Genomic DNA, 15,891 nt, shown 5'->3' with positions numbered 1-15,891 from the left:
CGTTAAATGTGCATATATTTTCTCAAACGCAAAAACACATTTGTGTATGTGTTTTTGTGATCTATAGATTTCAGTGTTTAAAATCAATAAATAAATTTATATTACTAATCGTTTTTGGCATCGGAAAACAGGCACACATTTTTCTGGTTCCTGATTCTGATTAATCGTCCCAACACTAATATAAAACAGAAAACTTTAGAAAAACTTTTATTTTTAATTCTGCGTAAGTCATACGTTCTCTCTTATCACATCAAAATACTAGAAACATATAAAGTAGAAGCGACACTGTAAACAGAGAAATTCTTATTGTACTTAATGTTATATATATATATATATATATATATTTCGTTTTTAAAATATAATTATCTGCTGACACGTTTCGTCGTCTACAACTCAACAGAGTGGCTGAATCTATATACACACACACACACACACTTCTGGACAGTTCAAAAGACAGTTACCAACCTGATAGGTCCAGAACTGTCATCTAAGCTTCAGCCTCCGTCTCACTGACGAAATGTTGCATCCCTCTGCCTGTTCAACAAGTATTCTAATAGTGAATGCTCTGACAAACTACAAGCACTTGTACGTCCCCCCTCGACGTAAGTATCCCCAACAAGCAGCTAAATCCCACCCCTACACAGTAGAAATCCCCAGATGTAAGAAAGCCTTCTACTCCAATAGTTTCTTCCCCAGAACTGCTAGACTTTGGAACTCCCTTCCGAGATTCTGCTTCCTCAACTGCACTGACATGCAGAAGTTCAAGTGTAATGTGAACAGACATCTTGCTGCTCATCTCTCCCTTCATAATGTCTCTGCAACTTATGTCCCCGATAGTAGCCCCCTACTTCAAAGTGGCACTGTGCCTTGTTTGGGGTGAAAATGGAATTATATATATATATATATATATATATATATATATATATATATGATTTAAATCAGTTTGAAATTGGGCTTTAAATAAAAATATTCACAAAGTTGTATGTATATATAATATTCTTGACATTTCACGTATTATATACACATATTTAAGGTAATATATTGCATAATTTGGTTTAGTGCTTATGTCAACAGTGCTCAATACATGGGTAGAGCTAGTAGTAGTATTATAAAAAAAAAATATCTATGACAACTACATAAAAACTTCAGGTTTCATTCCAGCAAGAAACCAGACTTAGCCATGTGTCTTACTTACCATAAATGTATTTTCATCGAGAAAATTGTGAGCTAAGCTATTGTAATTTCATACTGCATGTGATTTGCATCGCAACACTAGAGGAATGTTTATCCTCCCTCCCATCACCACCACAGTTATTCACATGACAATTCTTTAAGGAAAGAGGAGGGGGTGAGTAATATTTAAAAAAAAAAAAAAAAAAAAAAATTTAAAGGTAAAATAGAGGTAGAGATTGATTGGTTTTCTCGTTAAGGTTGCATAGTTATCTCCCCTGCATAACAATCTCTTTTACTGAAAAACCAACATGCACATGATTTGCATCTTAAATTAACACTAAAGGAATGTTTCAACTCTAAAAGTAAAAAGGAATTGGATTTACTTTTGCAAGATTTATAAATATTATTGGACAGTGAAGAGAAGCACAATGACAAAAAAAAAAAATAATAAAAAAAAATAGCTGTAGCATTACTAAATCAGTTAAAAAAATTAAAAAAGGGATCTTGAATAGAAAAAAAATCTTATCGGCTTCCTTGTTAATGTTGCATAATTATCTCCCCTTGCATAACAATTTCTTTTACCGAAAACCAATAAATTTTTTTAGTACATTTATAAATTCTTATTTAGAATTCGATTTCATTAAAATAAAACAAAAATAAGAACAAATCTTTATGACGTATATATCCATCATGGAATGAAGATGTCATATTCCAAAAATTATAAACTGATCAATCAGTTTTGTTTTAATTAAGCTAAGGTAATCAAATTTTTTGACAAAAGAGACAGGTGTTGCCATGTGGTTTGAGAAGGTGTTAAAACTAAAGAGTTACAACTCAATTCGACTACCGAGATTTTTGTTTTCATTCAAAATAAAATTTTTCGGTTTGGTAAAATTCGTAAATTTTTTTCTTAGTCTAAAAAAATTTTTTTTTTTAAATGTGATTTTTGTTTTGTTCTGTGACGAGTATGTATATTATAAAGATTTTTTTTTTTATTTTTAATTAAGTCGAATTCTAAATAAGAACCCAAATTTTTTAATAATAAAAAATAATTAAAGCAAGAAGTGTTATTTTCATATTTGAAGATTACAAGTGTAAGAAGTTGACATAATTGATTAAAGTTTTTTTTTTTACCATCAACGTATGAAACCATGGAACTATTGTTGTTAAATTCTGTTAAACTCGATAAAGCTTCATGTTTCAAGATGAAAATTAAACGATTCCCAAATTTATAACAGGGTACCCCATATTTGTCGGTTTTCGAATTTATTGATAAAATTAAAATGTAGAGGTTGTCATATGCAAAGCAGGGTCACATGATTAGAATATTATTTCAACATATGAAACGAATATGTCAAAATTTAAGACAACAAAAAATTATGATACGATAGATCTCACCCTACCCATAAATTCTTGCAAACAAAATGGGTTCTGCTGAAAGCACCTACTGACCTATTAAAATTTTAATAGGTAACACTTCAGAATATATGGATCGGAAGAGAGAGAGAGAGGGCAGAATAATAAAAAATGTTGCCTTTTCAAATTGGTAAAAAATTTACAAAGATTTTTCATTTTTTATAATGAAAAGGGGGTAAAAAAGTTGCGATAAGAAAAAAAAAAAAAATTGTGTAAAATTTATGAGTAATGTACATTTAATAATGTTTTCAGAGTCTAAAAACATTTTTTTAAATTATTTTCTTTTAATTGTGTTTTTATAAAAAAAATTCACATCGAGGATTAATTGTACAATTTCTAAATTTGAAACTTTTTTTTTTTTTTTTCTTTCGCAGTCGAGCTAAAACCTCCCCTATATCACAGATTAGGAAGCAACTAAACATGAATGTAGAAAAATGTAATTAATGAACTTCTTTGAAACAATTTATTAAATTTTGAGCCGTTTATCTAAATTTACTCCAACATTAAAAAAAAAAATTATAATCACACAAAAACTTTATCGTACATGCACATTATAGTTACAAAAGAAAAGGGTGTGCCCCAAAATTTACAAATTCATCTAGCATTTTTGTTTTTATAAAATAAAATCAAATTTGATTGGTAAACGACTTCTAGCAAGTTTTATTAAGATGACAATGTTCTGAATTATGTCCGTTGGCCATTGACCTTAATATAAGCAGAAAATGAATCTGTAATTTTTGGTGCACTTTTTTTTCTTCTTTTTTTTAACCTAACGCAAATATATAATTTTTGGTACTATTTTGTTTATTTTTTAGAGCAGTTTTTAATATTGAAGTAAAACTGGATAAGCACCAATTTTTATATTAAAAAAATAAATAAAATAAAATAAAAAGCCCTTATATATTTTTTCAAAACCCAATATCTAAAACCACTGTAGAAATTAAGTATAGCATACAATCATGTAAGTTTTTGTTTGATGGTTACCTTTAATAATAAAAAAAAAAAAAATTTAAAAAATTATCTACACAATAAAATTAAATTTTATTTTATCAAAATGGAGAAGAGAATGTTTTTTTGACACGAAAACTAGGTAGGTAAAAAAAAAAAAAAAAAAAAAAAAAGTCCAGAATAGTTAACACTTGACCCCTCCCACCCTATTGCATTAGAATAAAAATTTTCTACGCAGCCCGCATAGTTTTAACGTCTACATTTATAAAACTTTATATTTCACATTTCTATAAAGTTGAGCTTCTCAACAATCAACATTTAATGACAGCCAACAAAAGTAAACATGGTCGCTATTAGCTGTACAGTTGATTGCCGGAGAAAATAGATTTCACAAAGGAAAAAAAAAAAAAAAAAAAAAGTGTGATATTAAGTTTTTAAACTAGACAAGGCGAGTAGAAAATTTCATTTTAATGCATTTGATATAAATTATGTGCTTTTTTTTTGGGGGGGGGGGTATGAGTTATCAACTGTTAACTATTCTGCACTATCACGAACTGATTGGATAAGAAGCCTAAAAGAAAACATTAACAGACATGAACCTTTTGCATTGGTGTCTAAAATCACTTAGCAAAAATATAATTTCAGAGAAAACAGAAAACCTATTATCTTGCATTCGATGAGAAAAAAAAAAAGGTTCAGACCTTCACCCCTACTTTAATTTTTTTATTTTTTTTTTTTATTTCACTCCTCTTTCATACAAAATTAAATATTTAAGAAAAATTTTGCATGCTTGATTTTTTTTTCTCCTAATTCAAGACCACTCCATCTTTTCTTTATTTTTTGTTATAAGGTGAGTCAGAAGTAACTGGGCACAAGAGGGAGTACTTAAAAAAAAAAAAAAAAAAAAAAAAAAAAAATGCAATACTAAATCATTTTCGTAACTGAATGCGCAGTTGCTTCCGATTCGCCCAGTATTTTATTTATGCTTACTCCTCCTTATTAATATTTTTTCGGCAGCCATCCCGACATAAATGACTGCAGAAACAAAGATTTTAAGCCACATTTTTTTTCTTACTCAAAATTTTCAGAGAGAGGGGGGAAGAGAGGGAAAAGGGCAATTTAAAAATTGCTTGTAATCTTCTCTTTAGAACCATCAACACGTAGCAACAGCAGGCGCAAGTTGTTCTGTTAAACCTTGAAGAAGGAAATACTGAAAAAAATAAATAAATAAATAAATTAAAACCAAAAAGCAAATAATTTGTAATAAAACAATTCAGTTGTCGAATAATTCAACAAGAAATAATCTATGTGTGCTTATGTGTGTGTGTGTGAACAATTCTCAACCTATATATTCAATGAACTTTTGATCTACAGACCTGAAATTTGATATGTAGGGTATTCTGTCATGTGGGAAACTTTTTAATTGTTTTTTATCCGGAAAAAAGGGTTGCTAAGGGGTCAAAAATGAAAAATTGGTACTTGGGGGAGGGGGGGGGTCATAGGATTTTTATCTGTTTATCAACTATTTCACGGATGCGCATGCACGAATTGTCCACTTGACAGATTCCTTATGTTAAGAATAGCTAAGTTTGAAAACATTTTTTAAAAGGTTGTGTCAAGCTGGCCTAATGGTTATCATACTTGACTCACTGCGTTTAGGCTTTGGATATGATCTCAAGTCGATTTTTTTTTTCTTTCTTTCTTTTAGTTTTTACTTAAAAGAAGTGAACTGTTTAGAAAAAAAAAAAAAACAATACGCGTATGCATATGTCTTAGTTTTTCTTTTTTTTTTTTCTTTTAAGAATTCAATGTTACGTTTAATACCTGTGTTAGTAAAGAATATAGTTAAATTTACTAATCATCATTAATTAAATAAAAATAGAAAATCCACTGTTTATAGTAAGTATTGTTGATATTGGAACAGAAAATGATAAATGTAACAGTTTAAAGTGGAAGAAAGTACTTCCACTAGAAGAAAGTATCCTATCTTTCACAACAACACGTCTTTTTCTCCAACTCAATGCAGGAGAAATTTTGGGGGAGGTCTACCAGTGGATTTTGCTTTTCCATAATTCTCAGTTGTAAATCACAGTTTTCCTATGACTTACCTTAGCTGTAATCGTCCGCTGTGACAAACCTTGCTCATGGAAACCTAGAATTCGAGCAGACTCGACTTTGGTAAGTTTGCTTGCTTTAGGCATGGTGATACCTTTACGCAGGGATTGCTAATTTCTAATTGAACTAAAAAACAATTTATACCCTTGGTCTTATAATTTTGATCAAGTGTAAAATGCCTTATTTTATAAAAATGTAAATTTTTTAATTAAATGTTTGGAATGTAACCTTTTTTCTTTCTATAACCTTTTAGATTGTAGTATTGGTAACCTTATTATGGGATGAGTTTAAAATCTATCCTTAAAAAAAAAAATGTTTTTTTTTTTTTAAAGATTTTCAAGTGATCTTAAATTTTTGATCAGGTGCATGTGTGTGTGTGTAAGTCTGTTCTGCTGGTCTGCTGTCCAACTGACTACAATATAATTTTCAAGGATCATAATGATCAGGAGTGTATTTATTAAATCAAATTTTAATAAATGTTTATTGAAAAAGATTCTGTACTTGTTTGGTCTTGAAATCGCTAAATTTGAATTTAAATAAAAATATTTTTGTTGTTAAGAACAATTAATGAAAAAATTGTAAGAAACTTTAAAAATTAAAGGAAAGAAGTTAAAACCAAGAAAAATTTGTATAGTAAGTTTTAATAGCAAACAATTATCTTATTTTTTGGTGCTTCTATACTGAATGAACAAAATTGAAATACTGAATTTTAAATAAAACAAATGGGACCTACGTAATTGTAATGTCTAAAATAGTAACATATCCAAAAATTACGGAAAACAAAGTAAAAAAAATAACTATTAATAAAAAAACAGTTTTGGATAAAGTTTAGATGGGGAATAAAATTTGTCCAACATTTTGAATTACATTCATCACATGACGTAAGCAACAGGACTTAATTACCTCCCCTGTCAACTTTTCTTTATATAGTAATTGTAATATAGTGATTTTGCTTAATTTCAACATTTTTTTTTAATTAATAATTACCTTATTGTTTTTCGTAATTTTTGGATATGTTACTATTTGCGACAATTACGTAGGTACCATTTGTTTTACTTGAAATTCAATATTTTTATTCGTTCATACAATATAGCAAGACATTTTTTTTTTTTTGGTACTTGTGCAGTTTATGGATTGTGCTGAAATAATATTGATTTGCTTTCCTTACGAGGAATGAAAGGAAGAAAAGAAAAAAAATGGGCAAAGAAGAAAGAAAAAGAGAAAGAAAAATAAAGAAAAAGAGAAAGAAAAATAAAGAAAAAGAGAAAGAAAAATAAAGAAAAAGAGAAAGAAAAATAAAGAAAAAGAGAAAGTAAAATAAAGAAAAAGAGAAAGTAAAATAAAGAAAAAGAGAAAGTAAAATAAAGAAAAAGAGAAAGAAAAATAAAGAAAAAGAGAAAGAAAAATAAAGAAAAAGAGAAAGAAAAATAAAGAAAAAGAGAAAGAAAAAGGGAAAAAAAAAACTTACTTCAAATTGGTTTCCGATTAAATGCTGTCTTTCATGTTTGAGAATGGATGCAGCATCTGTGAATGACCGATCGCAATACTGACATACGAGACTTGTCTGTTCTTCCAACTTCGAATTAATCTGAGGATTTTTAGAGTTTTCAACATTCAGATGTTCCGAGGTTTCGCCATTGGTCACGGTTATTAGACTCTTATCCGTTTGTTGATAGAGCTGTGCAATCTGTAGGGCCTCCGACAAGACTTGGTCTTTTGCCTGCTCAATCCGTTCCTTTTGACCATTCTCCGTCAACCAGCTAGCTAATTCAGGCAGGGGACAAAAGTGGACGCGAACATGTTGAGCGAGGAGGTGATTTTTCGAAACGCTGTAATCGCAATACGGACACGCTAACTCACTCTGCACGATATGAAATTTGAGATGAGTAAGCATGTGATCTCGTCTTGTGTTGGAATACGGACAGCGATCGCAGCGGTACAGCTTTTTGGGTTCCGAGTCTTCTTTCTCAGGCTGCGTATTTTCATAGAGGTCCAAGTGGTCATGGGTCACCGCTAAGGGTGTAAAATTCTTTGGGTCCATTGGTGGTAAGACACTAGCAAGAGCAAGATCTGCAGGGATTTCAGGTAATTGTTGGAGGTTCGAGATGGATTGTGTAGCCACGAGGTTTGGATTCGGGCGAAGATGAAGTTTGCGATGCTGTACCAGTAGGTTATTTGAGGGAACGCCGTAGTCGCAGTAGTCACAGGTGTAGCGTTGCTTACTACCGTGCAACTCAATGTGGCGCTCAAAATGTGTACGTTTAGCACTTGCATAAGGACACCGCTCGCAGCAGAACTTCTTAAAATGTGCAATTTCGAGTAATGCATCGACTCTGTTCTCGTGAGAAATATCCGCGTCTTTGTCGTCAAGATCTTCACTTTCCAAATTGACACCACCTTCCTTTAATTCCAGTTCGGATACGGCGTTATCGTTGGGGTCTGGTAGATACTTTTGCTGGTGCAGCTTTAAGTGGTGCGACAGAAGACCCTTGGAACCGACGTAATAGTCACAGTGTGGGCATTTCATAAGCGGGTGTGCCGTGGAACGCATTCCATGCATTTGCTGGTGAAGGCGCAGATTCCGCATTCTGATGTTAGTGTACGGACATTTTGGGCATTTCAAAAGCTTCTTATATACACCATTCTTGCAAACGTATCCGGACTTATCTCCAAACGTTGCAAAGTGGGCGGCTATTTTCAAAGGAGAGCCAACGGCATCATTCTGAGTCAATGTTGGTAGAATCTTAGAGGAGATGAGCTTTTGTTTGACGGAAGCTATTTCGACAGCATCATACGTAAGGTTTGCATCGGGCAGATCGGATTTTTCAGGTGATGACTGCGCAGAGTCTACGTCCGATAGCGAATGAAGCCGGAGATGTTGTTTAAGCAACCGTTTGTGGCTCACCCAATAGTCGCAATGATCGCATTTGAAAAGGGAAGAATTTGCCGTCTTTACTCTGTGAAATTGCTTATGATATAAGAAATCGTTTTTACTGTTTGTAGAATACGGACATTTTTCGCAGACGTAGCGCATGCGTTTCGAAGCTGCAGTTTTCGGAGATACACTGATGTCAGGCCGTGGCGATGAAGATGGTGATAACTGTTCATCTTTACCCAGAACAGCAGGTCCTTCCAGCTCTCCAGAATCCATTTTATCTTTTGCGAGTTCCCCTGCGTGTAGACGAGTATGCTGATTTAGAAGTCGACGTGCGCATACGTAATACGGACAATATTTGCACTTGAACCGATTTTGGCCTCTCGGCTTGTGGTAGCTCAGGTGGAATTTCAGTAGAGTCTGTTTCTTTGTAGAGTAGGGACAAACCGTACACTGAAACTTGTTCGATTTATCTGAATGTCGTTCCGGGAGTGGAACTTTGATTGGAATCGGCGCTGGTATTTCTTCTTCGTTCTCAGAAGTCTTCCTGAAGCAGTTGTTATAATCGGTGGTCCCATGTTGCTCACGCAGATGCCGATACAAACATGCTTTCCACGTTGATTGAAACCTGCAAATCTTGCAAGTGTAAAGACCTGGAACCTCTCCGATTCCCGTCTCGTTGTTTTCATCTCTCGGCAGGATTGTCCCCTCACTCGTTCCGGAATAAGAAATGCTTAGCTTACAAAGGCTGTAATCATTACGGCCGTGCTTTTGCCGCAAGTGTCGATAAAGAGCACTGCGATAATTTGAAGAGTGCCCGCACAGTTTGCATTTGTACGGCTTCACCTTATGCGTCGTCAGGTGTCGCATGACAAGTATCTTATCTTTATGCCGGTACGAACATTTGTTGCATTTCCACATTTTTCCGTGACCGAGCAAAGAAACAGAATCTGCTACTGAATCAGTCTCCATAATTGACGGCGGGGATACTTCCAACACGGCAGAAGCCATTTCCGCTGTAACGGGCAAATTCATGTCTTCTGAAGAAATTTTCGGTGAAGTTTTCTCCGGCGTTTTCTTCTCATAACTGCCGTCGGTTTTCTTAAATTTAAAGTCATACGGTGGCGGATAATCACTCGTCTTATGATCCAAGCAGACAACTTTATTCCGATTATTACTATGTCGCCTCTTAATGTGCCGATAGACGTCGCTTCTCCAATTTGATTTGTAACCACAGCCCGAGCACTCAAATTGTCGCCACAACTTCTGTGCATTTTTATGAGCTGCCGATGTTACTGGAGTGACAGAGGCATCCGAACTGGCTGGACTATCAGCCGGTTTCGTCACGAGGGGATGGTTAGGATAGCAAACGGCTAATAAGGACTGTCGCGCTTCTTCCTCCTCCATTACTATGACGTAACCATCCTCCGGGTGACGCTCTTTGATATGCTTCTTCAAATCCCACTTCCAGTTTGATCGGCGCCCACAAGCAGAACATTTAAATGGCTTTATATAACCAACTCGTTTCGGGTTGCTGTACAAGGCTTCCAATGCAGTTGTGTGTTCAGGTGTCTCTTTTAATTTATCTGAGGCCAAAAGCAACGTTGCGTCGGTGGAGCTTTGGGCCGATTCCATGGATGGTTCCATTTTTGGACTTTCGCTGGCCGAAGGGGACGTCTTTTCTTTTTTTACTTTAGTTGCAGTATTAGCCATTTTAATTTCGTTTGTTCGAGACAAAATCTCCTCATTTGAAAGCGTCCCAACGTACAAAATTCGGATTTCTTCGCCTGGGTGCATGTATCGGTAGTGTTTCCTCACATCACCTCTGAACGTGGTCCTTTTACCACATAACGGACACATGTATGGCTTATCCGAAGACGACTTGGAATCTTTTTTGGAAGTCTTCAGTTTGCTGATCATTGGAACGCTAAGAACAGGAGTGCCACTGCCGGAGAGAACGGCAGGTTTCGGCACAAAATTGGCTGGCGTTGTGGATGTTTTTGAGGGTGAAGATATTGTTTTACTTGATTTGGGAGGAGTCACGGTACCTGGTTCTATTTTAACAATGGCATCAGGGATATCCCTCACAATGATATTATTCTCAATCATTTCATATCCTGGGTTCTCATTTATCCTACCGTTGGAATTGTCGGCGTGATCATTTCGCAAATGTTTAAGAACCGTCCACCGAAATGCTGATTGAAAGTTACACTGGGAGCATTTAAAGAGCTTTTTCGGTTTTAGCATCGAGACGTTCAACTGATGCTCGCGACGATTTGTAGGCATTGTCTCCATGTATTTCAGCACCGTCGCCTCCGCCTCCTGCTCCGATAAGACTATAACGTCGTCCTTTTCACCGGGATGCTCCTTGCGGATGTGCTTACGGATATCCCACTTCCAATTGGACCGTTTACCACAAATTGGACACTTGAACTTTTTCAGATTAAGATGTGTCGCAAGGTGGGCTTTCAGTTTCGATGGCGCCGGTGCCGAGAAATCGCAATACTTGCATATGAACGGACCGACAGCGTCTTTCAGATAAGTTTCATCTTTAACAATAGAGGTGCTTGTATCTTTATTGACTGTTGCCATGGATACAGAGTCTGATCCTATCAACTCCACTGGTATAATATTGGTCTTATCTTCTACATCATGCTCTATTGGATTACCGCTGTTATCATTGTCGTTATTGTCATTATTAATATTATCATCATTATTAATAATGCTATCATCTATTCGTGGTGAGCGACATTCAACTCCTGTGATTGTTTCACTTTTTGCTTCGTTGCTATCTGGTTCTTCGTCAAAAGCAGACATCATCAACCTGGTGGCGTTTTCTTTTATTGATGTAGGAGTAATAGCTTCAACAGTAACAGTCGCAGATGCTGCGGCTGCATCAGACGATGACGGTGTGCCCAATGCGATGAATTCGGGGTTGCCAATCTTTTGGTAGACAACTAGGTTTTTAATGTCATCCTCTTGCTGCACCTGGTTCGGATGATGGCGATAAAGATGCCGGTTCATATCGCCTTTCCAGTGGCTCTGGTATTTGCATAGCTTACACTTGTACGGCTTGTTCCCGTCATGCAACTTTGAGTGCCGATCAATCTCCGACTTGTAACTCGACGTGAACGAACAAGATGGGCACTTGAAAATCGTTGGGGAGGATTTCTTTTTCTGAACGCTCGTGACTTTTTCAATCAGCGACTTGTCTGGTTCAAGATCATGGTCTCTCCGGATGTGGACATTAAGGTCACCAAAGTACTTATACTTCCGCATGCATAAATGACACTTGTATCTTTTGTCGACCGAATGAACGGCCATGTGGCGGCGCAAGTCACAAGGCCATTTGGCGATGTAAGAACAATACGTACATTTCAACTTGGTTCTGTTAAAGATGCTTCGTACGGTCTTAATGGACAAGTCTAAAGGACCACCATCCTCATCACTCCCTCGGAAATTCACTTCGGCGCTATCGTTATCAACAGAATTTAAGACCTGATACTGACGCTCTAGATCGAGTTTCTTAAATTCCTGTATACTTATGTTGTGCTTGAGTTTCATGTGCCGATTCATGTCCGGCGATCGTTTATATTTGAGGCCACATATACGACAGCGATAGCAGAAACTTTTCTGGAAACGATTCAGGTGAGAATTCGTACCACCATCATTATCCTCCTCCTCTTCCTCCTCCTTCTCCACCTTCATTTTGATCTTGATCTGCTTTTGGTCTTCTTCGACCTTTCCGCTTTGTTCTTCAAACGCTACAGATAGGAGTTTTCCGGCGATATCTCCGGAGAAACTACCGCTTAAAGATTTGCTTTCCCGTTGGGTCTTAGTAGCCACTGCATCTGCACTGGTTTTGCTAACTATCAAGGATACATTCTCGTCACTGTTTGAGTGATGGTTTGTCAAATGGCGCTTCAAAGCACCTTCATTCGGACTCGAGTAGGAGCAGAGGTTGCACGTGAATGCCGACGTCATCTCGTGGTTCAACATATGTCGGTCGTAGTTTGTCTTCAGCGTTGTTCCGTATAAGCATTCCCTGCACTGGTAGAAGTTTTCGTTTGTGTGTTTACTCTTATGGATATAAAAATCGATCTTCTTCTCGGTAGAGAAGCTGCACATCTTACATTTAAAAACTTTAGCCTTCACATGGCAACTGTACACGTGTTTGTACGCCTGCATTCGTGTTTTGCTAGTGTACAGACATAGTTTGCATTTGAACACCGAAGCACCATTGAAGACGGGACTCAACTTTTCGATGTACATCGAACAAGAATCAAGGTTGTTATTCCTGTTAGCGTGGGTTCTCGACTTCTTCAGCTTAGCAGAAGGGTTGGATGCTGTGTACCTGGCCGGCGATGAAGGTTTCTTTACTTTAGGTGATGATGATGCAGAGGCAACAGCAGCAATAGGAGCAGCAGGGGAAGTGGGAGTTAGTAAGGGAGGAGGGGGAGGAGTCACAGGTGGAGGCTTGGAAGCCGTATGCTCCGGTTTGGAAGCCGCATGCTCGGGTTGAAGCTCTTCCATCGTAACTGTTACCTTATGAGCCTTTTCCTTATGCCGCAAAAGTTTGTGCTTCCATCGAGAGGCGTACTCACAGAAGTCGCACGGGAAAACATTAAAGTTGGCGCTATGCACGTCAATCTGATGATATAGGAACATTTTTGATTTTGTTGTCGTGAAACTACATTCCTGGCAATGGTAGTTGCGGCACACATTGGGCGGAGGGAGAATTCCACCGGATGATGAGGTTCCAGAGATTTCCGGAAAGTCATCAAAGGACTGATTCATGGGGCTACCTTCAATGAGAGAGCTAGCATCTGCATCCATGGAAGTCTCGTCTTCTCCTGCCTCTGCGGGCATCTCCGCATTCACGGGATCTTGTATGACAAGAGGAGTTTCTTCCATCTCAACGGAAGATGAGGATTCCATAATTTCTTTGGAGACGGGCGGACAAGGTTTACGACTTTTTGCACTAGACTTAAAGAGTTTAAGCTTCTGGTTACGCCGGCATCGAGTGACGTGCCGTTTGAATAAATACCGATTCCGACTGGCAAATTCACAGAGTTCACAGCTCCTTAGCGGTTGTAGGGTCCGTCCCATAATAAAATTTCAGCTTAAACAAAGATCCAATCCATTACACGTCAAATCCACTTGATGGGGGTCTGAAATTAAAAATAAAAAAGTTCATTTAAAAACAGAAATAGGTATTCCCAAACCCAAATTTAATTTTCATTAAAATTTAAACGGATCGTACTAGGACTTTCCATTTTCTTTATAGCAAGCAGGCCATGCAAGGACCCCCTCCATGAGTGAAAAATTTACTTTCACCATGACTAATGTTTGTGCAAAAAAAAAAAAAAGGTATGGTTATTGAGAAAAGTGAAAACAAATGAATGAATTGGGGGGGGGGGGACTTTACCCCAGTAATGGCCCATAGAGGGACAAACAGAGTTATCCTGGAAAATCCATTCTAACAAAAATTTACTTTCACCCTGACTAATGCTTGTGCAAAATTTCAAAAAATCCAAGGCGTAGTTATTGAGAAAAGTGCAAACAAACGAACGGGTGAACGAGAGGGAATTACTAGGTCCAATCCCTTTGTCGGGATACCTAAAATAAATAGAACATTAAAATGTTCTGTTTAGGTTTTCAGAACAATCTGGAATAATCCAAAATATTCCATGTAGAAGCCTATACAACGATACTGCACTAGCAGCCGCGTCAGTTGTTAAATTGTTAAGTTGCTGACTTGCTGTTAAGAACTCCGGTAATGTTTCTAGGATGAAAATCCAGCAAAAAGAAACTATTTAAAAGCCAACCACCACATCATTTGAAGAAACTGGAATTTCGGTAAATACAAAAATTGCTGTATATTTTCTCACCGACAAAAGAACTATATTTTAATCTTCTTATAATTAGATTCTACCCATACATAAAACATGATTTGAAGTCAGTACTTCTTATCTCCCTTTCACGATCAATGCTATAGACATAATCGCTTTCAAAGCTCGTAGCAGTAGTACTAAGTGTATTTATTTGTATGTTTTGTTTTATGTTAAAATGTATATTTTTTTTTATTTTAATTAAGAGTTTTTTTTTGTTTTTTTTTTTATTTGTTTCTTGTTCATAACCCTGGACAGACATGTAATGGATCTTTTCAAAATATAAATAACGGTACTAAATATATTATATTCTAAGAGCATAATTAGCATTGAATTATAAGTGTTCCAAGTTCATTAAAAGTTGTCATACACACAAATTCTTCAATTCCATTCTTTGCATTCTTGCTTCACAATTTTCTTTTGGAGGGGGGGGGGAGTTGTACATTCCATGCCCCGATTAAAATGTCGCAAACCAAGAAAAGAATTGTAATAACAAAATATAGCGTGGAGTGCATTTTACAAAGCGGAAACATCCAACTGATTACAAAAAAACAGAATCTTGAAGACGTGCATACGATCAAAATTCTCATTTATGGTTGCGAATGTTGGACAGTAATGAAGGCGGCTGAAAGTCGTTTGGAAGCAGCAAAGATATTGTTTTTAAGAAGAATTCTACGAATCTCATGGACAGACAGAAAAAAAAGACAAATGAAGAAGTCATGTGGAAGGCAGAGTGCAGCAGATCACTATTCGATACCCGTACACACCTGACAGTTAAAGTTCTTCAGCCATTTAATGTGGGTGGACGGGCTTGGAAAAAAAAAAAAAAAGTTTGATGCTAGAGTACGTAAAAAAAAAGAAAAAAAAAAAAAAGAAAAAAAAAAGAGCAGTGGAAGACAGCGAACAAAGTTCAGAGTCTCAACAGGGTCACTGGAAACATGATTATTGATCTCATCAGGAAGATTGAATGCAGACGAGACTAGAGAACCATGATCATCGATGTCTGCAATAACAGACCTGATACCTGAAGACATATCCTCCATCACGTTTATATATTAATGCTCTTAATTGATGTACAAATGTTTGGAAATGCATAGCACAAAAAAAAAAAAAAAAAAAAAAGAAAAAAAAAAGGGCGGGAGTCCTATGCTGTCTTTTTCTACCAATTCTCACTTCCTGTCCATCCACAACATCACAAATGCCTCATTTTTGTATCTTCTATCTATATTGATCAGGACTCTCAGTTTCGTTCACCTTGTAGTCAAAACTTCCAGTACACGAACACAAGCGCAGAAGGTCTAATGTGAATGTATCTCATTGCAGTTTGGTCTGTTCAGCTGCAGACTAGGGTGGTATTAAATATTGAGGTGAGGAAAGAACCTGTTTTTTTGCTGTTTCACGAGAGAAGAAAAAAAAAAAAAATCACACGCGGCAGCACGGTCCCGAATAATTTTGTCCACATGACTTGACATT

The 15,891-nt window shown here is 36.2% G+C and overlaps 1 protein-coding gene across 2 annotated transcripts in view; it reads right to left on the bottom strand.

Annotated features, from left to right (window-relative positions):
- Nucleotides 1–4,364: 4,364 nt before the first annotated feature.
- The window catches only part of LOC145259760 (uncharacterized), a 66,529-nt gene continuing 55,002 nt past the window's right edge, over nt 4,365–15,891 (bottom strand). For both annotated transcript variants that reach the window (XM_080117494.1, XM_080117495.1), the window contains 2 exons: nt 7,121–13,698; nt 4,365–4,747 (listed from right to left, as the gene is read on the bottom strand). In XM_080117494.1, coding sequence (XP_079973620.1) covers nt 4,691–4,747; nt 7,121–13,636 — 6,573 coding nt within the window. In that variant the 5' untranslated portion in view covers nt 13,637–13,698 and the 3' untranslated portion in view covers nt 4,365–4,690. The remainder of the gene's footprint in view (nt 4,748–7,120; nt 13,699–15,891) is intronic.

Source organism: Euprymna scolopes, chromosome 35, assembly GCF_053919585.1.
Source record: "Euprymna scolopes isolate OS-2025 chromosome 35, ASM5391958v1, whole genome shotgun sequence".
In the NCBI taxonomy this organism is placed as follows: domain Eukaryota; kingdom Metazoa; phylum Mollusca; class Cephalopoda; order Sepiida; family Sepiolidae; genus Euprymna; species Euprymna scolopes.
This window is presented reverse-complemented; position numbering and strand designations above follow the sequence as displayed.